The 24808-nt window shown below is 36.5% G+C and overlaps 2 protein-coding genes across 4 annotated transcripts; both read right to left on the bottom strand.

The window, feature by feature from the left end:
* Positions 1-5569: 5569 nt before the first annotated feature.
* On the bottom strand, positions 5570-13864 carry LOC129892965 (geranylgeranyl transferase type-2 subunit beta 1-like). Of its 3 annotated transcripts, none has more exons than XM_055968484.1 (10): positions 13745-13864; positions 10535-10588; positions 9783-9933; positions 9186-9569; positions 8808-8874; positions 8480-8628; positions 7052-7185; positions 6874-6972; positions 6681-6756; positions 5570-5896 (listed from the first exon to the last, which is right to left on the bottom strand). In XM_055968484.1, the coding sequence occupies exons 4-10, from the start codon at positions 9364-9366 to the stop codon at positions 5796-5798; spliced, it is 807 nt and encodes a 268-aa protein (XP_055824459.1). In that variant the 5' UTR covers positions 9367-9569; positions 9783-9933; positions 10535-10588; positions 13745-13864; the 3' UTR covers positions 5570-5795. The 3 variants fall into 3 exon arrangements, with proteins under 3 accessions (XP_055824459.1, XP_055824568.1, XP_055824507.1); XM_055968593.1 differs by lacking the exon at positions 13745-13864 and adding an exon at positions 12590-13711; XM_055968532.1 differs by lacking the exon at positions 13745-13864 and adding an exon at positions 12079-12543.
* On the bottom strand, positions 9388-11021 carry LOC129893669 (geranylgeranyl transferase type-2 subunit beta 1-like). Its single transcript, XM_055969087.1, has 4 exons — positions 10989-11021; positions 10535-10588; positions 9783-9933; positions 9388-9569 (listed from the first exon to the last, which is right to left on the bottom strand). Exons 1-4 carry the CDS (start codon positions 11019-11021, stop codon positions 9388-9390), a joined length of 420 nt encoding a protein of 139 aa, XP_055825062.1.
* Positions 13865-24808: the final 10944 nt, after the last annotated feature.

Below are 24808 nucleotides of genomic sequence, written 5' to 3'. Positions count from 1 at the left end.
TAAATACACCCCTTTGAGATTAGCCTCCTAGCCCTAAAGTAAGAAATAAACTTACCCTTAGGCACAACAGGACTACCCTTCCACTCTATGACAGCCTCATTCGGGAATTTGAACTTAACGATTTGGGTCCTACAGTCAATAGAAGCATAACAGACATAAAGCCACTCCATGCCAAGGGTTACATCAAAATCAACCATGTCCAACTCAACTAGGTCGGCCAAGGTATCCCTGTGATGAATTGACACAGTGCAATCTCTATAGACTCTCTCAGCCAAGACAGAATCACCGACCGGAGTAGCTACACTGAAAGGCTCAAGAAGGCATTCAGGAATTTTATTGAATTTACTAGCCACGTAAGGAGTCACAAAATATAGGGTGGCACCCGAATCCATCAATACATAACAATCAAGAGAAGAGACTTAATCATACCCGTCACGACGTTTGGAGAGTTCTCCTGATCTTGGCGACTACCCATGGCATATAAACGGTTTGTACCTCCCCTCGTGCCTGAAGTAGTGCCCCTCTGATCACCCCTAGCCGGTGGTGCGGTAGTAGAGAACTGGGCCTTGTCTCCCCATGCTAGACACTCCTTCTGAAAATGGTTCATTTGGCCGCATTTATAAAAACCGGCCCTCCCCGCTCTGCACTCTCCCAAGTAGAGCTTACCACACTTGACGCATGGTGGCTTACCTTGCGAACCTTAACCCACGCTAGCTTGGGATTGAGAACCTTGGGGTTTGAAATTCTAGCGACTCTGTCCTTGCCAGTCATACCTGTTCTGCAGCATAGGTGCACTTGCGATAGATGAGGCATAATTGGGAGGCCTCTTCTGGAAGAAGGACCTGTTGCCCTTGTTTTGCCTCTGATTATCCTCATGCCCGGCTGATCTTGCCTTCTTGCTCAGATGCTCCTCTCTGTATTTTCTTTTATCATCCTCCACTTGTTGAGCATACACCATTAGTCTCGAAATATCCATGTCTGAGATCAACAATGCTGTTTTGCACTCCTTCTTCACATGCCTCCCTAATCCGGAGACGAACTTCCTCATCTTTGACCTCATATCTGGGATCATTTCTGGAGCATACCTGGACAGCTGGATGACTTCAGGCCATACTCCTTAACTGTCATGCCTTCTTGTTTCAGATTCACAAATTCCTCCACTTTCGCTTCCCTCAATTCTCGGGGAAAGAAGTGGTCAAGAAAAGCTCCTTCAAATTCATCCCACATAGCAGGTTCAGCATCCTCACCTCTACCTTTTTCCCATTGGTTATACCAAATGTTTGCTACATCCTTGAGTTGATAAGACACCAACTCAACCCCCTCAATTTCCATAGCATGCATAGCTTTCAGAATTTTCCACATCTCATCAATAAAGTTTTGTGGCTCTTCATCAACCTTAGAACCCATGAATGCCGGCGGATTCATTCTCAGAAAGTCTCGAATTCTGGCCGCAGCAGACGGCTCTTGGGAACAAGAGCTGGGAGTTGGCGAACTCTGGCTACCATTTCGAGCAGCCATTAATTGAGTGAGCATTGTAATTGCCCCTCTAAATTCTGCCTCTGACGTGGGTGCAGGCGGGGTAGCAGGCACTTGAGGTGCCTCCGCATATCTCGCAGGCCGGCCTCTAGCCCTTGTCGGGCGTACCTCTGACTGGGTCATATCTTTGTTATCAACATTCCTCTGGCTAGCCGTACGTTTTGAAGGCATTATCTGTAACGTACAAACGCACGAATTAGAAAGGAGTTTTATAGAGTTTAACTCTATCGCACGAATTCCAGAGTATGAAAGAAGTGAAACAATTCCTAATGTCTTGTAGCCTCCTGATTATAAGTGTGGTGCACAACACACCCATAAGCAAGACTCTACTAGACACGGCTTCATAGACTCCCTAGGACACTTGAACTCTATTCTCTGATACCATGTTTGTCACGCCCTGGGAGGGTACCCTAGGCGCGACCGGCACTCGAAAACCATTTCTGGCCTCCAAGCGAACTACCTGATTCAGTCACACTATCACTCATTCATATTCACTCAGAGGGAGACTCAATCATAGACACACTATTCATAATATAAGGGCCGAGGTCCAATCACTATCAACTCATCGATACAATATAATAAGACTTCTTCAAAATAGCAATCCAACCTTCCCACGCTCTAGTCTATGAAGCCTCTATCAAAGTATAGAAGGAGCTAATGACAAGCCCGTGGCTACCAACAATCCAAAATAAAAGAAACAACAACAAACTATACAAGGAAACTCAACATCCTCCGGAAACTAGGAGGACTCACCAACTGGCTGAAAGTGTATGTGGATCTTCAACGGAGCGCCGGTTGATGATCTCTAGTATCTGTCGCTGCATCATAAGACGATACAGGCCAAATGGCGTCAGTACATGGAATGTAAGAGTATGTAAAATGGCCGGATGAAATAAACATCACGAAAGCATCAATATCAACTCAGGATCCCAACTCATATATATATAACAACTCACTAAAGTGTCCTAAGTCTAACAAGAAGTGATTTAGACCGGACCAAATCTCATGCCACTCAACTCAACTGACTCGGAGTACTATCAAGACCTAAATGGGAGTTTCTCTTATCCGACAACCATCACTTATGAGCCAGTGAAAGTACAACAAACCGACGTTGTTTCCGCGTCCGTTCATACTTTGTCAAGGTATAAACGAATCAACCAATCATGGATCCAATCCAACAAAGTCCTATAATGTTAGAACAAACATCTTGGGGAAATATTCGACTTTAACGGTTCGATCCCCTCCTACGTTTGGCGACGTCGTTATTGGGTTCGAGTATGGACTTTACTCTGACCCAATTCGGTGCTCGATACTCCTCCCAAGACTCAATGTGCATAAAACTCCATCCAATCGACTCAATCAAATCATATCGACAAGTCTCATTTAAACCTTGTCAACTCATCCACTCTAGCACAATCAATCATCTCTAAATCATATCTTTCAAGAGAAATTTAAAGGCACATTTATAGCAACATGTGAACATAACCAATCATTTCCTCTATCCATTTAATCAATCTTTGAAACTTATCACAACTCTGAGGCCTTAAATCAACAATTCAAGGTAAGCATCATTTTTAAGAAGATAGCATCTTTTATCATAATCTATATAATTAAGAAGAACAATAAAGCATGTTTAACAACTCATCTTCATCAACTCACACTCACATCAAGGCTCTTTTAGGGACTTCGTAGCCCAACAACATCGACACATATAGAATCAAATAAATAGGGAACAAAACTCACTCAAACATAAACCATACCAAGAAACTCCATTTTCATGGACATCTAACCTCAAAGCAAGAGTAGGACACATGGGTGGACTCAACCCATGTTTTGGATAGCCTTACATACCTTAGAATAGATTCTTGAAGAAACCTTGTTGTTGGGTCTTCAATGGCAACTTGAATCTTGAAGCTCTTGGAACAACTCTTTGCTAGGAATGGAGAAGAAGAAGAGAGAGAGAGAGAGAGAGAGAGAGACTCTTAGGGCTTTTTAGAGAGAGAGAGAGGGGCTGCAATTGTGATCCCAAAATGCCCAAAGATGATACATATATAATTCGGGATATTTCCCAAATTGCCCCTTCTCAAAAGTTCTAAAAAATAGGCAAAAATGCCCCTGGCGCGATAGTGGCGCGTCGCGCCATTGCAGTGCCAGGCAGATTTCGCCTAAAACCTGCACATCGGCTAGTGGCGCGCCGCGCCAAGGACCGAACTACTGAGGCACATTCTTGGCGCGATAGTGGCGCATCGCGCCCTTACAGCACCAAGGCTAATATTTTCTGGGTTCTGGAAATTGGCTTGAAAACCCTGCACACCTCGTAGTGGCGCGCCGCGCCAGGGGCCAAACTACTGAGGCATGTTCCTGGCACGATAGTGGAGCGTCGCGCCACTGCGGCGCCAAGCCCAGTTTTCCAGCAATTTCAACCCAGGCCTGAAAATCCCTGATGTGCTAGTTCATCTTAGGATCATCATATCTTTTGACTCCGAACTCCAAAAATTACATTCTTGGTGGTGTTGGAAAGAAGACTCGACGACCTTTAATTTAATGGGTCGTGGGACACTCAGATTGTCGTCTTTCAAAAGATAGGGTCGTTAGAAGTCGACCCCATATACGAACTCATCCTAAAACTTAGCCACGACGAACCTTTTGGACTTAGCTTGGTCCTAGGGGTCCTCTGTGACCCCACACCACCTCCAACCCTCTTCAATTCCTCAGGGACTCATCTTAACTCAAGCATATACTTCGAAATAATTACGATTGACCCTACACATGTACAAGGAAGGTTCGAATTTTAGGGAGAAATTTTGAGGGGTGTTACAGAACAGTTGTTGAGGAAATAATTTTATTGGACAAAGCTATAATGTGGCGCAGACTTATAAGGCAAAAGAGGTAGACCTAAGAAGTTGCCCTAAAATATGAATGAAGAAATTAATAACTATTTTATTTTAGAAAAACACATGAGTAGTGTTTGACTAGAGATTTCGAATCAGATTTTTTTAATTTATCTCCAAGAAAAATTTAAAATTTCACGCATATTTTTGAAGAAATTTCACTTTCACTAAAGTTTAATTTTTTTCAAACAAAATACATGTTCAAAGACAACTTCAAGTCCCAAAAATTATGACTTTAAATACTCAAATTTTTAAATTTCAGGTTTCCACTTTAAAAATCTATGGCTAAACAAGAAGTAATATAGATCATGTGTGCCACTTGGTATGGTGTTATTTATTGCCTTCAGATAGTTTTTGTTGGTTTGATTTTTAAAAAGCATCTACTTTGGATGTGCTAGAATCTTAAATGAACCCATTTATATTCATCCAATTTTAAAAAGTATATTCATCCGAATAGTATGACACATAATTCTTAGCAACGTTTAAATACTCCATTTGTTCTCTTTTATTTATTCATTATTTCAAATATAGATTTCACTTTTACTTGTTATTTTTGGCATATTCATGTTTTACCCTTAACATTAATTGCTTATTCTCCAAATTATTTCTCAAGATCTAATATTAAACACCAATTTATAGAGATGGTATGATAAAATAGTCATGTCAAACATTATGTATGTACAAATACATCTTCAAATCAGTCCGACGGAAAATATATTGTGATTCAACATGTGTTAGTTATAGGAGTGCATCTTCCCAAGTCACTCCTTGTACCAAATTTTAGAATGCATACATTGTTAAAAGTCAAAAAAGGATGCACTAGAAACAAATACATTAGAATTTGGACGTCGTGATAGCTGCATCCGCTGCTAGCACACTGACGGTCAAGTTGCTTAAATAAGAGCCAAAGGCACCCCATTTTCTAATTCTCTTAGAAGAGATGAGCAACAAGAAATTGTAATGTAAGTTTAGAGAAAATAAGGTGTCCAATACTCTTTATGTGTTAAACATACAAGGACCAGAAACTCTCTGAGTATTTACAGTTAAAAGGCAAAAGAAAGCACAAGGTGTTGAACCCACCATGACATAAAACCCAAGACACGAAAATACTGCGATCCAGAGCCCTCAAAGACACAAAAATATGGAAATGGAAACAACGGTATATATATTAAACTGAATCTCAAACTTTCACCAGAACACAGGTTGCACAAGAACAAGAGATAAGGCCAATCAGACCCGCAAACAGCATAGGAACATGAATCCAGCCATGGTGACGAAAACAATGCTTCAGTTCTAACAACACCAATCACTTTCTTTGAGTATTATACATTTAGGTAATTTCATACTAAAAGCAATTATGCACCAGAATCAAGGAAGACGGGAAAGGATAACTTTGTTTACGACACCAACAGGCAACGCATAAGCAGGATCTATAGGTTTCAGTCCTGGATATTCAAGAAGTGAAAGCCCTGCAGTGCAGAAAATACAAAGGAATAAGTTATGACAGTCGGGTCTGAAAAGTCAACTTTAACTATACAGAAAAAGTGAACCAGGATAACGAAGTTGACAACTATCGGTTCACCACTTTTATGGAAATGTTCGGACTGATAAACAAACTCATTCAACAACTTAGTTATGCAGTTACAACTTTATAGCAAGTGGATCTAATGGGGTTGACTTAATAAATCATTTCAATATTCCTATTCATCATTTGCCTTTTAAAATAAATTTATATCTCTGAAATCATCTCAGATGCAGGAGATTATTGTAATTTCTTCTAAAGACAAACATGTATGCACATCATTTTACTAACCTCCCCACTCCTCCATCAGAAAGTTGGCATAATTGATTGAATTGCTAACACACCCATGGTGGGGGTGTTTGTAACTAATGATCCTTAATCACGTTCATGGCTAACACACCCATGTTGGGTGTTATTCCAAGATACCACATTAGTTGTCAGAAAGGTTGGAGTCATGGCTCACGTTAATGTGAATGGCTGATTATGAACACCCTTGTTAGCTCAGAATCTTATTCAAGGTAATGACATGTACTACAACATGTAAGTAACAAACCATATTGTAACAAAAGATTTTTTATGATTTAGATCAGGGTCATGTATTCTTAACAAACTTCGAAGCTTCCATCTCTCATCAGATATGAAGTTATCATGCTCAAAAGTAAGACATCCACATGTCATTACAGACAAAACTATGCAAACCATTTTAAAAAGCATGATCATCTAACTCCTACCAGCGATTCCAAAGTAAGTGTGGAAGACGTCAACCGCGTCATCTGGCCTATCTGAAATTCCACCCTTCTCTTTATCCTACATTTACCAAGGAAGGTAAGTTTTGTAAGTTGATGAGAGAGTCATACAATTACATGAAAATATGATATCTATGACTAAAATTCAACTGAAACAACTGGTCAAATGCAGAGTAACCTGACAGTCCAAAATAAATTTGGCAAGCTTCTCCTTGTCGATCCAGTGCACTCTGTCAATCATGATTAAGCTGGAGAGAACCCACCAAGAGTAGCAGACCTAAGAGGAAACAATAGGGATATCAATGAAGCTCAAGTGACATACAAATAGAAAGTTCAATTTAGCATGAATAACCAACATCAGGAAGCTTCTCAGGACGCCCATTTAGACCTCCAGATTTGACTTGTCTTTCGCATAACCACCAACCAAGGAGGTCCTTATCAACATGATGCAGAGAACCAGTTATTGCAAGAGCTCCGACACAACAGAAAACTGCAATGCAGAGGCATAGAAACGATTGCAGTACAGTAATGCAGCAGAAAAATGACTCACATACGATAAGAAGACTAGCGAAAGATGGAAACTAAATGTAACACAAGGAGGTTAAATACAAACAGATAGCCAAAACCATGCTCCCTCCTTCTAACTTTTCACGGATACTATGGCTTTTGACTAATTGTCGTCTAAGTAGCTCGGACTCGGGTGTGGGTGTCCGAGACACTCTCTGATTCGGCAAAATCTAAATTGTAAGATTTGGGGATACGAATCCGGGTATGGATACAGGTGCGGGGATTCAGCTAAAAATATTCAATATTATAAAAATATAGTTATTAAGATAAAAGATACTCTTTCCCACAGAAAAGAAAAAGAAAGTCATTCAAGACCTTCCACCAATTCTCCTTACAGATCATTGTTACTGTCTACCATAAGTCGAACACAGCCGCTTGAATATTTAGCATCTCTCTGTTTGGCTTGACACATGAAGCAATGTATATTGACCAAGAGGAAAAGTATCTTGGTCAAAGTATCTAATGTGGGTTGATGGAATCCCACACGTATCTCGCACCCGCACCCGTCTGATGTATCTGATGTGGGTTGTCCACGGACTCTTGGTCAAAGTATCTGATGTGGGTTGACTGAGTCCCACACATATCCCGCACCCGCACCTGCACGCGTCTCGTGTCGACACGGGTGCGGTAGCAAAAATAAAGAGTCTGCGCAACTTTAGATGCTCATATACATTGAATGATAAATAAAATATTTTATTAGGAGAAACAAACTCCTCCAGCAGATCCCGTTTGTTCCATGCAAAAGAAGAGACAAGCAAAATAGAAGATTTTTATTTCAGAGCATTCTCAGTTAGTTTGCATCAGTTCATTTAAAGCAGATAATGCCCATAAAGGATCACAGTACTCTATCCATTGCTCATGACTGACTATTTCATATCTTTTGACAGCTTGAATATCATGCGACACCAGTACCTTCTCATTGATGATCTTAATGCTTCAGTTATTGCCAACTAATCCGGGTTTCTGGTATGACTTATAAGTGCTAATTGTCATGATTGTATATAAAAATTATGCTATTATGAGACCCTAATTACAATAACTTAGGAGTGGAATCCTGGATTTACTGGAACATGAAATGTTAAAATCTTGCAAATATTTTGCATCTCTGGAACAAACATAATACAGAACTCAAATCAGATAGGGGCTCTTGTTCATGTTTTAGTTCATACAACTATAGGAAGTATGAAAAAAATCATTTATTTCTTTGTTCAACATACTTTGCCCAGCATGAGATTCTGCTCCAGGTGTGCATCCAAATCCACCATCCACATTCTTGCAACTTACAATATATTTCACTGCTTTTGCAACATCAATTCTATCCAACTGGCGCAGCAATGCTAGAGAACAGATTGCAATGTAAGAAAACCTAAAAGAAGACTTAATTTAGGTCATACATTCTAAAATTACTATTATTTGTTCCAAAAATCTAAAATGAAGGACAAATCGCTGCTAGTATAAGTAAAATTTAAAGAAAATAAAATATGTGAATACTACACTGACGCATGCTGAAATATTAGAACAGTAAGCAAAATGAGCAGCTATTACCGTGTATCAACTTCACCCCACATGTCACCAGAAAAGGATCCATTTTCATTTTGCAGGCCTGCAATATCTGGCCGAAAAGTCAAGTTTATCCTTGGCTACAGATCCTCAATTGCTTTTTAATGGATTCAAAGCCAATTACATTAATATTAATCAACTGATGAGTGCCTTCTACATTAGTTTCACCATATTTTAGGTGTCAGAGCAATCTCACCAAATGACCCAAACATATCCAAGTACTGATTTCCGAGGTTATTGGCAAAACAGTCAATGCTATTAGTGCTACAAACTTCATACAAATACATATAGGTGAGATCTAAGAGGTCCATGGACAGGAACTCCAGTGCAATGATAGATTCCAGAAGAAGTGATGAAGGATACAGCTTGACACCTTATCAACGTCAAGAACATGTAGTTTATCAAATAGGGCCAAGACTTGAATTGCACTAAGTGTATACAGCATATGTGGATCATGGCCAATATTACCACCAAACATATCCAAGTACTGATTTCTGAGGTTATTGGCAAAAACAGTCAATGCTATTAGTGCTACAGACTTCATACAAATACATATAGGTGAGATCTAAGAGGTCCATGGACAGGAACTCCAGTGCAATGATAGATTCCAGAAGAAGTGATGAAGGATACAGCTTGACACCTTATCAACGTCAAGAACATGTAGTTTATCAAATAGGGCCAAGACTTGAATTGCACTAAGTGTATACAGCATATGTGGATCATGGCCAATATTACCACCAAATCCACCTGCATATTGGACAAATAGAGAAGTGAACTTTTACATAAAGACCATGTAGAGTAACTTTAACAATTAACTCTTCCACAAGGGAGAGAAAAAGAAACAAAAACTATAAAAGAAAACCATCCTCAATACAGAAGCTGGCAGACTAGCTGCAGGACAGTTGGAAATATGTACAAAGTTTACTGTCACAAAACAAAACGAAGTGCAAGAAAACACACCAGCTTCATGTTGGCACTGCATGACCCATGAAATAACTTCATCTTGATCCACAGCATCAAGCTTTCTCAAAATATCAAGAGTTGTCAATCCCCAGTATGCCCCATTTAACCTCAGATGCTCCATCACCACAGATTCAAAATCATCTTTCCTCTGAAGTTATATGAGCACATTTTAGAGATAAAAATAATATCATGGATACACATATACAGTAAGCCAACAATCCACAAACAATTTATTTATTTTTTAACTACGTTTACTCATGCTGCAACTGAACATAAAATATTTGCAGGTCAATCACAGCTACGAAATTAGGGGATTCATTTCTCCTAGAGTTATTGAACATTCTTTGTCCTTACTAACTTCCACATTGAAGTCTACTAGAAAACACATGAATTAATTGTTCCCAATTCCATTTAACCTTTGCCTGTTTGTTAAGAAATATTTTGTCTTCCAGTAGTATGTTTGAGCAGTGCCAGTCATATGTAAGAAGTAGATATGCATACCAGAAAATCCGATGCAGAGAAGTAGAAAAATTACCCGTGAACAAGTAATGCAATAACAAATATAATATAAAATGAAACGGAAAAAAAAAAGTAGATCTGGAACAAGATGAGTATAGACAAGAAAGAGTTGTTCGGATAGTAAGCACCCGTTACTTCCAACCCTAAGGTTGTGAGTTAGAATCACTAAGGGAGCAATAAGGCGGGAGCTCCTAGGGAGGGGTTTTAAAAAAAAAGAACAAGATGAGTACCTTTTCAACTGCTAAAATGTACTTAACATGCTTTTCCACCTGCAGTTCTCCCATCTGCAGTTATTATGGCACATAAGTTAGATTATGATAATAGGCATAAGTGTGTCAAAACAAAAAGAATTAACCCTAAACAAAATGTTGAACTCCATTCATAACATCCCAGTCTCAAATTTGTAATCCAGCTTCGCCAACACCATAACTAAGTTTCCTGCTTTATCATTGACCCAAAGGTCCCAAACTAAATAACGCTAAAGGGATACTGCAATATCCAAATATACAAGTACAATGAAAAGAACAATGTAACAAGAAATGGACATTTAAGTAGCTTTACGTTTCTTGTAGTGAAGACATCAAGATATTTGCTCTTACCTAGAAAACAGGAAGAGGAAAAGCAAAGCAGGATTAAAATAAGCTATGATTTCAAAATAGAGTTCACCCGTCCAAAAAGGCTCACGGGAATACGAAAAAGAAAATCCAACTTCGCCATTGTTCTAAAACCCCAAAAAACATGGAAAAAAAAAAGAGTTTAGTTTATGTCGCCGTGCAAATGAATGTTAACACCTCTTGCCTGTACATTTTAAAGTCTGTTTTTTTAAAAAAAAAAAATCTGCAGCCAAGGGAAAACCTATTTGACTCATCCAAAGGGCTCTTCAGAGTGGCAACCAAAAAAAAGTAGGGCGTGCAAATGTCTACTGGGATGGAAAACTAAAATGCTATACATTGAAACATTCCTTTAGTTTCCAAAAGCTTGTAAAAGGCTCAAGAATTCGGACCTTTTCACTAAGGGGAAAGTGTGAGAGGCACCCTTCGAGGACCAACTAATTATTAGGTTCAGTTATCAGTTGCTTCAAAGGAAACACCAAAAGGGAGGGGAAAGAAAAACACATTGCACATCCCTGCACTATCCTTACATACTTCTCCCTATATGTTATGTAGTTTGAAATAAAATATACAAGAAAATGCTCTAAAACAACTAAGGTTGTGCACTGGACTTCTTAATAGGTTTTCACTGGTCATAAAACCTAAAATTAACAATTCAAAAACTACAGAAAAAACTATGGTAAATCAACTGAAAATCATGAAAAGGCATCCAATATATCAGCCACAAAAAAGTAGCAATTCTTTCCAATGTTCTTTTTTTCCACATTATTTCACTTAAGCAAAGGGGTCCTAAATCTACGAAACCTAACCATATAAATGCATAAAACCTGAATGGCAAATCATACAATCATAGAGAAATAAAAACCAGTACACCGCTATAGAAAGGTCATCAAACTTGATTAGTTAAGAAGCTCCAATATAGCTAGAATAAAAGCAGCACCATATCGTCATGCTATGCAATTGCACTCCCGACTGACCATTTTGCAGATCTTATACATAGTAATGAAATACCAATACTCCAAAGATCAATAAAACAATATTCCTCAAGAGCAACATGCATCTCAATCCTTTCTTTTGCTGGGTCAGATAATTTACTGCTATCTACAACATTAAGGACCTGGGCAATGAATATGGGAGAATGTATTATAAGCAAGGCATGATACCTCTACTTGATGTTCGGGATGCATGGCTTTGTTTAATGCACAACAGGGAGGCAAGAGGCCAAATCCGAAGATATGCTGGGAGGCATCTTTGACTTTGTAGCTATTGAGTTTGAGAGCTTGGTGATAGTTACTCTCTTGGTATCATGGGTAATGAAAGTGGAATACAATGAAGGATTCAAGTTTCAGCTCTTGAACTTTTCATTAAAACAACAGCCCCAATGAAGGCATATTCAAGAATGCATTGGTTAGATCTGGTTTGCAACTACAATCTGCTTATGGAGTCATTATACATGACTTGACTGTTTTTAGTTGCTACAGATCTCTTGATAAAGAATCTCTGGATAGAGGAACAAATGTTATAGAAAGTTTACTAAGTAGTGATGAAGTTCATTACATGCTTAGCTCCTTAAAAACACTTGTATTGCATAAAAAAAATAAAGGTGAAAACCGAAAAAGCAACTGTTGAAGATTGTGGTACAAGAAGTTACAAGGTTATGTCAACTTTACTTACTGTTATCATATATAAAATGGGAGAAAAGTTTGGATATGGAGCAATATAACAGTAAAAGGACCATCAGAGAGTTCTTCTAGAATGAAACATTTCCTTGCTAATGATTTTTCTGCTGCAATCAATTATTTTCACCAGCAAAGCCTGAGTCGAGTATGTCATTACATCATTAAAGCTCTTGGTTAAGGGGGTAATAGAAAAGGCAACTTGGAGGACATTTCAATACTTATAGGAGGAGATCTCATTACTGAAGAATGTGCTTTGAATCTGAACAAATATCATATTGACATGATTGATACTGCTAAAAGGATTACTATTTACTATTGCCCTTGATGTCACCATCACTATAAATAAAAGTGAGAATAGAAAGCTAATTGAAATGAAAAGTGGGCTGCTACAAAGAGCCATGGAGAAAGGCACCGACATGTTTGATAAACAGAAAACTCAAGAAAATTTGTCAAAAGTTCTCTGGTAGTGTGGTTTGCTATGGCAAACTTCTCTCATTTACCATATGGTAGTTTCCAAAATGACTACTTTTTTTAATAATCATAGTATCCGGGTCAACTTACATGTACCTCGACTAATTTCACGGAATACCCATCATTTCCCATTAGTAATAGGTAGCACCTAACTCTATCCACCAAAGCTAGAACAAATGAAAAAAATCACAGTGTTTTTTGTAGTTTCCAAAATGAGTACTTTCCTGTCATTGAAGTTTCTATAGAATTAATTTTTTTTGACAACTATGTTGTCAAGGCCAGCTTTCGCGCACATTGACTAATTATATGGGATACCTGCCGCCGAGAATAAATCACTAATTGTTTTTGTCTCTGTTGGGGATTGAAGCTGAAACCTCATGGTGCTCACCACTAAGGCACACCCTTGGGTGCTTCTAAAACATTAATTATACCATTTTCTTTCACTTGTTGATTTATGCTTCAGTATATTTTGAAAGTGAGATGAAGATTTAAAGGATCGATGTTGACATGAAGAAAAGAAAGATCCAGGAAGTGGAAAAGCAAGTAGGTCAGCTTGCAAAACAGATATTAAACTCGTATTACGACATGGGAAAGTGAAGTAGAAAATGAGAACACTTGCTATTGCCATTGGTGGTTCAATTCTATTACAAGTGAAAAAGGAGAAAGATGGAAACTTCACTGGGAAAGTCGCCGGAGAAAGTTGATGAGAAGCAAATCACCGACGTTGAGACGGGTTGTTCTTCAATCCCAAACTTAGGGGTCAAATGAAATCAGCACAACAGCATTAGGTACAAATTTTTGCAGGTAGTTAATTTTTTTATAAAAAAAAATTAATTTCTATTATTTATTTAATACATAATTTATGAGCTAAAGTATTTTTAGTTTAAATTGATTTCATAAAGTAAAAAAATCATTATCTGTTATGATATAAACATTGTGGATGTCCGTTCACCCTTTTTTTTCTAATCCCGTTAATCTTTCTTTTCCCCTAACCCAATTAATCGCCTTTTACCCAACCCAATTATTCATTCTTTGGCTTTGTAAATTTGGCTATAAATAGTCATGCCAAAGAATGAAAAATATATAGACATTGATATCTTCTCAACTATTTCTGTCTCTTTTATTGTCTCGTTTTCTTATGTTACTAAATTAATTTATTTTACAACACGTTATCAGCACGAAACTCTAACTTTTTTTTCAGAAAATTAACTTTTATATCAGGTATATCTACTGAAGAAATTTAATTTTTAACTTGTCTTTGTTATTTTTAAATTAATTTTATCATGTCAAACTTGTCAAAATTGGAGTTTGTGGCACTTGATATTTCTGGCAAAAATTATTTGTCATTGATACTTGATGCTAAAATCCACCTTACCGCTAAGGGTCTTGGTGATGCTATAATCGAAGAAAATACAGCATCAAGTCGGGATAAAGCAAAGGTTATGATTTTCCTTCGTCATCATCTAGATGAAAGCCTAAAAGTTGAATACTTGACAGTAAAAGATCCACTTGAATTGTGGAAAGACTTAAAAGGGAGGTATGACCACCTCAGGGCACGGTATTGCCAAGGGCTCATTATGAGTGGATGCACTTACGGTTTTAAGATTTTAAAACTGTAATTGAGTATAATTTTACTGTATTTAGAATAACTTCCCAATTAAAATTATGTGGGGAAACTATAAATGATGAGGACATGTTGGAAAAGACACTAACTACTTTCCATGCCTCTAATGTGATATTACAGTAGTAATACCATGAAAAGGATTTTCAAAAATATTCTGAATTGATCTCATGTCTTCTGGTGGCTGAGCAACATAATGCCCTTTTAATGAAAAATCATGAAGTCCGTCCCACTGGAACTGCCCGTTACCGAAAGCAAATATGGTAGAACCACATGGCCAGTCTGAAAGAAGACAAAATAAAAATCATGGCCACAATAATGTGCGTGGAAGTGGCAATGGCAGAAGATGATATAATAATCATCATGGTGGTAGTCAACATAAAAGGAATAACAATATCAGTTCTCAAAGTGGCCCTTCAAGAAGTAACTGTCATCGTTGTGGCATGAAAGGCCATTGGAAATATGAATGTCGGACACCTGAGCATTTTGTAAGACTTTATCAAAATTCATTCAAAAGAAAGGCAAATAGAGGTGGTGCCTCTTCTTCAAATACTCGGATAGAGTCACACTTAGCGTTTGAAAATAATGTTGAGGCAGGACCTTCGCATAATAATAATGTTGAAGCAAATCTAGCTTTGAAGGATGACGATTTTAATGACCTCAATGATATTACTCATTTGGAGGTTGAAGACTTTTTTAAGGATTATAATTGATTTTTAATTTCATTGTATGATTTTCAATAATTTGTCATTTTTATGTACCTTGAATTATCGTATTTTTACGTTTATCTATTAAAAAAAGGGAGGGACTTATGTTTTTCTAGCAAAACTCACTCCTTTTGTGTCCATTATTACTTTTTAAATATACATTTTCTGTTATTTCATTCCCATATGTTTTATAGCACATTTCCTACATTTTTTTAATTCTTTTACAACTTTCTACATCAATTGCACACCATATTATTATATATTTCTATTTATGCTGAACCACTCATATACCACCGTATTTGTATCTATTTCTATATAATAATTACATTTATCACTACTACATTAATTCGTGATTCATTCTTTATTACGCTACATGTTAATACATCATACCTTTTAACTTATTTTTTTTTACTTGAAATTCTAATTAATTATAATTAATTTTTTTATGCAGTCACTACACACTTTGTGTTTGTTGCTAATTTGATGATTTATATATTATTATCCAAATTAATTACATTATTTTAGATGTGTTCAGTTTTGTTATTAACTTATATTATACGTATTTACTCACAGTTATAATATCATCTTTTAAACAATTTATTACTATATTATGATTTTTATTTGATTTTAATCTTGTTTTATTTTATTTTATTTTTAAATTATTTATTTTTGTTACTTATGTGCATATTGTTTTTATTACTTATTTCTTATAATGTATTTTTATTTTATGAAGATAAATAAATTCTCCAGTCTTCAATTGGATCTAAGATGAGTAATGGAGATATGTGCATTTTGGATAGTGCCACGACTCATACGATATTAAAAGAAAAAAAATATTTCTGTCATTTAATTATGAAAAAGGCCTATGTCAATACAATATCCGGTAGTACAAAATTAATTGAAGGCTCTGAAAGAGTGGCCTTATTACTACATGGAGGAATGATATTGACAATTGATAATGCATTGTATTGTAGTAAATCTCAAAGAAACTTGTTAAGTTTCAAGGTTATTCGTCAAAATGGTTATCATATTGAGACTGCGAATGAAGAAAAGATTGAATACATTTATATTACTACAATAAATATGGAGAAGAAAATTATGCACAAAAAATTACCTGCACTTTCTTCTGGATTGTACCATACAAATATTGGTACTGTTGAATCACATGCCATAGTAAACAAAAGGTTTACCGATTCTAATGATTTTATCATTTGGCATGATCGGTTGGGCTCCCGATTATAATATGATGCGCAGAATTATTGAGAATTCACATGGACACACTTTGAAGAATCAAAAAATTCTTCAATTTAAGAAATTCTCTTGTGTTGCTTGTTCTCAAGAAAAACTGATTATTAAACCATCAACAACTAAGGTTAGGATTGAATTCCCGGCGTTTCTGAAACATATACAAGGTGATATATGTGGGCCAATTTACCCTTCATGTGGATCATTTAAATATTATATGGTCTTGATAGATGCATCTACAAGATGGTCACATGTGTGCTTATTATCAACTCGCAATATGTTTTTTGCGAGATTGTTAGCGCAAATTATAAGGTTAAGAGCACAATTTCCAGATTATGCAATAAAGATAATTCGTCTTGATAATGCTGGTGAATTTACATCTCAATCCTTTAATGATTATGTATGTCGGTTGGAATAAAAGTTGAGCATCTGGTCGCTCATATTCATACTCAAAATGGTCTAGCAGAATCATTGATTAAACACATCCAATTGATAGCTAGACCATTGCTACTAAGGACAAAACTTCCTATTTCAGTATGGGGGCATGCTATTTTGCATACAGCAGCACTTGTGCGCATAAGGCCAACAAATTTTCAGGAATTTTTTCTGTTACAGTTGGAGTTTGAAAGGGAGCCAAATATCTCCCATCTTAGAATATTTGAGTGTGTGGTATATGTCCCAATTACTCCACCGCACCGCATAAAGATGGGTCCTCAAAGAAGGTTGGGAATATATGTTGGGTATGAATCTTCTTCTATTATAAAATATTTGGAACCTATGACTGAAGATTTATTTACGGCAAGATTCGTTGATTGTCATTTTGATGAATCAGTATACCCAACATTAGGAGGAGAACATAAGCAATTAAAAAATGAGATAGATTGGAATTCATTATCATTATGGCATTTAGATCCTCGAATAAATCAATGTGAGCAAGAAGTTCAAAAGATGATTTAATTGCAGAATATTGCAAATCAACTGCCGGATGCATTTACTAACCTTCCACGAGTTACTAAATCGCATATCCCAGCTGCTAATGCTCAAGTTCGAGTTGATGTCCTGGTAGGACAACTTATTCAAACAAATGAGTCTAGGCCACGCTTAAAACGTGGAGGACCAATTGGTTCCAAAGATAAAAATCCTCAAAAAAGAAAAGGAATAAATAATCAAGATGATCATAATTTGGAGGCAAGTGGTTAAGAAGAGCCTAGAGACACAACAAATGGTGATACCACCGAGAAGGTCCAAGTACCTGAAAATAATGAGAATGAAGAAATCTCAATAAGTTATGTCTAGATAGAAAAATGGTGGAACCAAAATAATATTGTGGTCGATAATATTTTTGCTTATAATATTGCCATTGAAATAATGCAACAGGATAAGGATCTTGAACCAAAATCTGTCGATGAATGTAGACAGAGAAATGATTGTCCAAAATGGAAGGATGCAATTCAAGCAGAGTTAACTTCACTTGAAAAACATAAAGTTTTCGGATCAATAATCCGAACACCTGAAGGTGTCAAGCCAGTAGGGCACAAATGGGTTTTTGTGCGTAAACGAAATGAAAAGGGTGAAGTCGTAAGATATAAAGCACGACTTGTAGCCCAACGTTTTTCGCAAAGATCTGGCATTGACTATATGGAAACATATTCTCCTGTGATGGATGCAATTACCTTTAGGTATCTAATGAATTTGGCGGTTCATAAAAATCTTGAAATGCACCTAATGGATGTGGTCACTACCTATTTATATGGCTCATTGGACTATGACATTTTTATAAAAATTTCCGAAGGGTTCAAAGTGCCTGAAGCATACAAGGATTCTCGAAAAACTTGCTCAATAAAGCTTTAGAAATTCTTATACGGGTTGAAACAATCAGGGCGCATGTGGTACAATCGTCTTAGCGAATATTTGCTAAAAGAAAGATATAAAAATTATCCAATTTGCCCTTGTGTCTTTATGAAAAGGTCTGGATATGAATTTGTTATAATAGCAGTATATGCTGATGATTTGAATATTATTGGAACTCCGAAAGAACTTTCAAAGGCAGTAAAATATCTAAAAAAGGAGTTTGAAATGAAAGACCTTGGAAATATAAAATTTTATCTTGGTCTACAAATTGAATATTTTACAAATGGGATATTTGTCCATCAGTCAATATATACTGCAAATATTTTAAAGAGGTTTTATATGGATAAAGCACATCCATTGAGTACCCCAATGGTTGTGAGATCTCTTGATATTAATAAAGATCCATTTCGACCTCATGAAAATGATGAAGAGCTTGTTGGTGCTGAAATATCATACCTTAGTGTAGTTGGTGCATTAATGTATCTTGCCAACAATTCTAGACCAGATATAGCTTTCTCAGTAAACTTATTAGCAAGATTTAGTTCTTCCCCAATGCGCAGACAGTGGAATGAAATTAAGCATATATTCAGATACCTCCGAGGGACCATTGATATGGGATTGCTTTATTCAAATGAATCCACATCACAATTGATTGGTTATGGAGATGCGGAATATTTGTCTGATCCCCATAAAGATCGATCGCAGACAGACTATTTATTTACGTGTGGTGGTATAGCTATATCATGGCGTTCAACAAAGAAAACTATGGTTGCTACTTTTTCAAATCATGCAGAGATAATAGTCATTCATGAAGCAAGTCGAGAATGTGTTTGGTTAAGATCTATAACTCAACACATTCAAGAAACACGTGGTCTTTCTTTGAAAAGAGACATTCCAACAATATTGTATGAAGACAATGCTACATGTATAACTCAACTGAAGGGAGGATATATCAAAGGAGACAGAACAAAACATATTTCACCAAAATTCTTTTTTACTCATGATCTTCAAAAGAAGGGTGAAATAGATGTCCAACAAGTTCGTTCAAGTGACAATTTGGCAGATATGTTCACCAAAGCATTGCCAACTTCAACCTTTGAGAAAATGAGATACAAAATTAGAATGCGTCGTCTTCGAGATATCAAGTGATGTTTTCATCAGGGGGAGCAAAATACGCACTGTACTCTTTTTTCCCTAGCCAAGGTTTTGTCCCACTGAGTTTTCCTGATAAGGCTTTTAATGAGGTAGAACTCAAGGCATATTATCAGATGTTTGTATTTTTTTCCTTCATTAGACTTTTTCCTACTGAATTTTTCCTAATAAGGTTTTAACGAGGCACAATATCTATGGGGGTTCAAAATAACTACTATGTATATTATTTCTTGTAAAGCTTTTAATGAGACACATTACACAGAACATCCAAGGGGGAGTGTTATGATATAAACATTGTGGATGTCCATTCACCCTTTTTACCTAATCCCATTAATCTTTCTTTTCCCCTAACCCAATTAATCGTCTTTTACCCAACCCAATTATTCATTCTTTAGCTTTGTAAATTTGGCTATAAATAGTCATGCCAAAGAATAAAAAATATATAGATATTGATATCTTCTCAACTATTTCTCTCTCTTTTATTGTCTCCTTTTCTTATGTAACTAAATTAGTTTATTTTACAACATTATCATTGTTATCATCATTATTGTCATTATTATTATTATTATCATCATTATCATCATTATTATCATTATTATCATTATTATCATCATCATCATCATTATCATTATTATCATTATTATTATCATCATTATCATCATTATTATCATTATTATTATTATTATTATTATTATTATCATTATTATCATTATTATTATCATTATTATTATTATTATTATTATTATTATTATTATTATTTTCTGCTTTATTGCTCATCTTCAGCTTGATAGCCCGTTGCCTCTGGTTTTGGGCTAAAGGTTAAGGGTAGGCTTACCTGCCAATGGGCGTTGACATGTGCCATCACAGCCTGAGATAGCGAGTCGTGACACAAGAATAACTACAACTTTGCCAATGTGATATCAGTCTTGTCCAGTAACTCAGCACATACTTACTCTAACTCAAGTGAATTCCTCCTGCAAAATACTTGACCTCTATCCCCAGAAAGAAATGTAAAGGACCAAGATCTTTCATAATAAATTTTTTTTCAAGTTGTGAAACCAACTCTGAGACATGTAATGAATTACTTCCTATTACAATCATATCATCTACGTATAACAAGAGGAATATGGTACCTTTGTGAGTCTGCAAAGTGAATAGGGAGGGATCTATCTTACTATAGAGGAAACCAAGATGTAGGAGATGCATGCTAAACCTATGAAACCAAGCTCTTGGTGCCTCTTTAAGACCATACAATGCCTTTTTCAGTAGACAAACATGTTGAGTATACCTAGGATCAACAAATCTAGGAGGTTTACTCACGTATACCTCTTTTTGCAAGATATCATAGAGGAATCCATTTTTGACATTTAGCTGCCGGATTCTCAGTTAAAGCTAACAACAATAGATAGAACCACCCTAATAGTTGTGGCCTTAGATACAGGGCTAAATTGTTCTTCAAAATCTATCCCTTTAAGTTCTGAGAAACCCTTGGCAACAAGCCTGGTTTTGTATTTATCTACTATTCCATTGGCCTTCAACTTGGTCTTGAATACCCATTTTGAATCAACTAAGTTTATATCAGTAGATTTGGGCACCAATAGCCACGTCTTGTTGTTATGCAAAGTGATCGTGGGTGAAGTTATGCTTCCAATAGCCAACATAACCCATGTTTGTAGTCAAGTTTGAGAACGAATTGTTAAAATTTAGTTTATTTTTAGAGTATTTGTGGGTTATTTTAGCTAACAAACGTGATTAGAAACTTTCAGAGATAAAAGAAGAGAAATAAACCTTAAAAAGGGCATCTTGATGAAAGTGGAGCTTGAAGATGAAGTTGGGAACGAAAGTGAAGAAATTATGTTGTGAAGGAACACCTCTGCATCGTGGATTTTACTACAGGGATTGAAGCATGATTTTGGATTAACTATTTGGTGAGAAACTTAAGTCTGCACCAGATCCGTGTCATGGACCTGGCTGATGCTAGAAGGAAATTCGTCGAGAAGAGCAAAATGAAAAATTACACAGTAAAGAAACAAGTCTACATCGCGAAATTCAGTACAACTAATAAACCCTCATGTTTTTTGAGGCTATAAATACCACGCTTGTATTTTTTATTATTCATTTAGTTTTTATTCAATTTTTTGACAAACAGGACTGAAGGAAGAACTTCTCTAGGGTTACTTTTCTCCTTGTCTTTCATTTTAAGCTACTTTTTAATGCCATTAATTATTTTTATGATTGTAATCAAGACTATGAGTGTCTAAATTCCCTTATTCTAGGGTTGTAACCATAAGATTATGATTTAATATTATCTGGTTTGGTTGAAAATGGGTCTTGTACATAATTACTCCTATATTCTTGCTTTCACTGTTTTAATGCTTGATCACCATTAGAATACATTTATTGTCTACCTGTAATGGAAGACGGATAGGGGATAGAACTTTATAATATAGGGAACATGTTTGTTCTAGAATTGCCTAGGATAATTCGTGTATAGGAGGCCCGTGATACATACTTATACACCATATTTTAGTTATTAGACAGGATGATAGAATAAACTCATCTTTGTTGGTTCATGCTTATCCCCATTCAATGATATAGTTAGGCTTCCAGTAAAGGTACGCAATTAGTGGTCGGAAGACCATAATTGTAACATCAATCCTGTAAATTAGTAGTTAGAAGACCCATTGGATGCCAAAGTAAAGAGTATTGGACCTGAAATCTATACGTGTGTCACGACCCAAGCCTAGGGCCTAGACGTGACATGGCGAATGAAGTACCCGAAGGCACCTCACCCAAATCTCTTAGCATTCATTTAGTTTTTCATAGGTAATGACATACAATAACAAGCGGAAATAAAAAAGGAAACGGGACTAAGGAAAATACCATAGAACAAGAATCGTTAACGACTTCAAAAAATTATCCATTTGTGTCCAAACATACATCTAATAATAGACTTGGTGGGGGCTACAACATGTCCCTAACCCCTCCTCAAAATAAGTGTCAAAAAATGCCTTAATAGAAGTCTTACTATTCTACATAACATAAGCTAGAATTAAAAAAAGGATGTTGTTCCTGAAATATGGGAACTCACCACAAGAAATCTTCAAACAAATCCAAGCTAGCCACACGGAGGAGGTCGAGGAGGAACCCCTATCCCTACATGGTGATATCATGTAGTCAAAAGTATGTGTTAGTACTTTGAATGTACTAAGTATGTGAGCAATGAATGACTTTAAAGAATAAATAGGACATAAGCCTAATATGAAATATAATGCAATGCATGCATAATCAATCATGTACATAATATTTGAAACCTTTATTTGTGGAGAGATGACCATAACCGATATTTAAGACCATGCGAGCTATTACATGAAATCCAACATATCCCCCTACGCTGGCACGGGAAGACTACTTGCCAGGTAGAACTCCAATCAACTTTAAACATTCTTTAATTTTAACTTTAACATTTGATGGATACAAAGGCCTAGACAACAAGGGCTCTTATGGTGGCACATAGTTAATGCAATATGAGACTTTACTTAAGAACCTCTACGGTCGAGTCCCTATCTACATGCTATATTCGGTACTAGGTCAAATCTCACGGAATAATGTTTAAATATTAATATAGCATAAGCATTATATAATTTTAGCATTAAAACATCAAACAGTGGAATAGCTCATTAAAATCTTTGGTTTATAATATCATCATGGCTGGCATACCCTATTTACCATCCCACTAATGAACCTTGATTTATATGAAAATTAGGTCTACAATCAGTGATGGTATTTTGGTACCATGCTAATCGAACCTACCTTTTATAAAAAAAATGTTCAAAAGCATTGACGGCATATAGGGATGCCATGCATGTCATATCATAGTCTTAAATAATTCATTTGATTCAATGTGAGGATTGTCCTTTCACATTGAAAACTTACTTTGGCTAAGAAGCCCTTCATCAATCAATCATTTCATAAAGACTCTCATTCATAAGCATTTACTTCATAACATTCATTTGGAGTCAAACTTCATTTCAAATTTGCTTTATTATAAGAAACTAGGTGGATTCATTTCGTAAAAACCTTTCAATGAATTTAAAGAATTCTTGCATGCATGAGAGTAATGGAAATGCATAAAATACACATTCTTAAAGAAACCCCACCATATATGTCTTAAAACTCTTTTCAAGCTTTCATATAGGCACGTTAATAACATCATAACTTCATGAAATCAAGAGTCAATATCCATCAATATATGTAAAGAAACTTCAAATATATCATAATCTATGCATTTAAAGTCATCATGTAAAGCCCATAAAATTTTGTCATTTTGAATTGAAATACTAGGTTGAGAAAATATTTGGACTCCATGAGTGGAAGGACCCATGGATGAAAAAACTCACATACCTTGAGGGAAACCAAATCCATAAGAATATTTGAGGAAGAAAGGAGACTTGAATGCCTTCAATTTGAAAGCCCTAGTCTTGGCTTGAAGCCCTTGGAAGAACTTAAGAGATGACGATTTGTGTTGGAGAAGTTACAGTGAAAGAAATGAGGGATTTGAAGGGTCTACGGTATTTAGATAGGTGAATTTTTTCCCCTCAAAACGACACTACTTTGGATTAAAATGCAGGAAAAGACCAAAATGTCCCTTTAAAGATTTGGCCGAAAGAAACTTCATGGGGACCCTTCATGGTCCGTGGTGCTCACCCCTGTCCATGGTGGGGTCCTGTGATAAGGGACTTAGAGAAAGTAAGAAAAGGGACTGCAGGGTAGTCTCTAAAGTTTCTTTACAGATACCTTGACGGTCCGTGAAATGCATCTTGTCCCGTGTAGGGTGACCGTGGTGAAGGTCTTGTAGGAGGCCTGCAAAAGTGACCACCATGGACTACTACATGGTCCGTGAAAGTCTCCACAGCCTGTGGGGTCATCCATGGACCTTGCCTCTGGAAAATTCCTGAGGACTTTGGGGAGGTCTCACCATGAAGGGCTTCACGGCCAGTGGTTCTCACCATGGTCTGTGGTCCCCTATCGTGGTTCATCCTTTGCAGACTGAGCCTTTGAATCTCTATCATGGTTTCACACCACCGTCCGTGTATCCTACCACGTTCTGTGAAGGCTTCCGTGGTCAGCTTTGGTTGCTAGTTTTTTGAAACTTTCTGAGAATTTG

Source organism: Solanum dulcamara, chromosome 1 (genome assembly GCF_947179165.1).
Source record: "Solanum dulcamara chromosome 1, daSolDulc1.2, whole genome shotgun sequence".
NCBI classification, from domain to species: Eukaryota; Viridiplantae; Streptophyta; class Magnoliopsida; order Solanales; family Solanaceae; genus Solanum; species Solanum dulcamara.
This window is presented reverse-complemented; position numbering and strand designations above follow the sequence as displayed.

Bases quoted from the DNA above. Each gene is read 5' to 3' on its own strand.
- LOC129892965 (XM_055968484.1), bottom strand. From the start codon at position 9,366: ATGAAGTCTGTAGCACTAATAGCATTGACTGTTTTTGCCAATAACCTC. The intron at 8,875-9,185 runs GTATCCTTCATC...CTTTTCGGCCAG, and splicing joins CGTTGATAAGGTGTCAAGCT to ATATTGCAGGCCTGCAAAAT. The intron at 5,897-6,680 runs GTAGGAGTTAGA...TCTGCACTGCAG, and splicing joins CACTTACTTTGGAATCGCTG to GGCTTTCACTTCTTGAATAT.
- LOC129893669 (XM_055969087.1), bottom strand. From the start codon at position 11,021: ATGGCGAAGTTGGATTTTCTTTTTCGTATTCCC. The intron at 10,589-10,988 runs GTGAGCCTTTTT...TAATAACTGCAG, and splicing joins ATTTTCTTTTTCGTATTCCC to ATGGGAGAACTGCAGGTGGA. The intron at 9,934-10,534 runs GTACTCATCTTG...ATATAACTTCAG, and splicing joins ACATTTTAGCAGTTGAAAAG to AGGAAAGATGATTTTGAATC.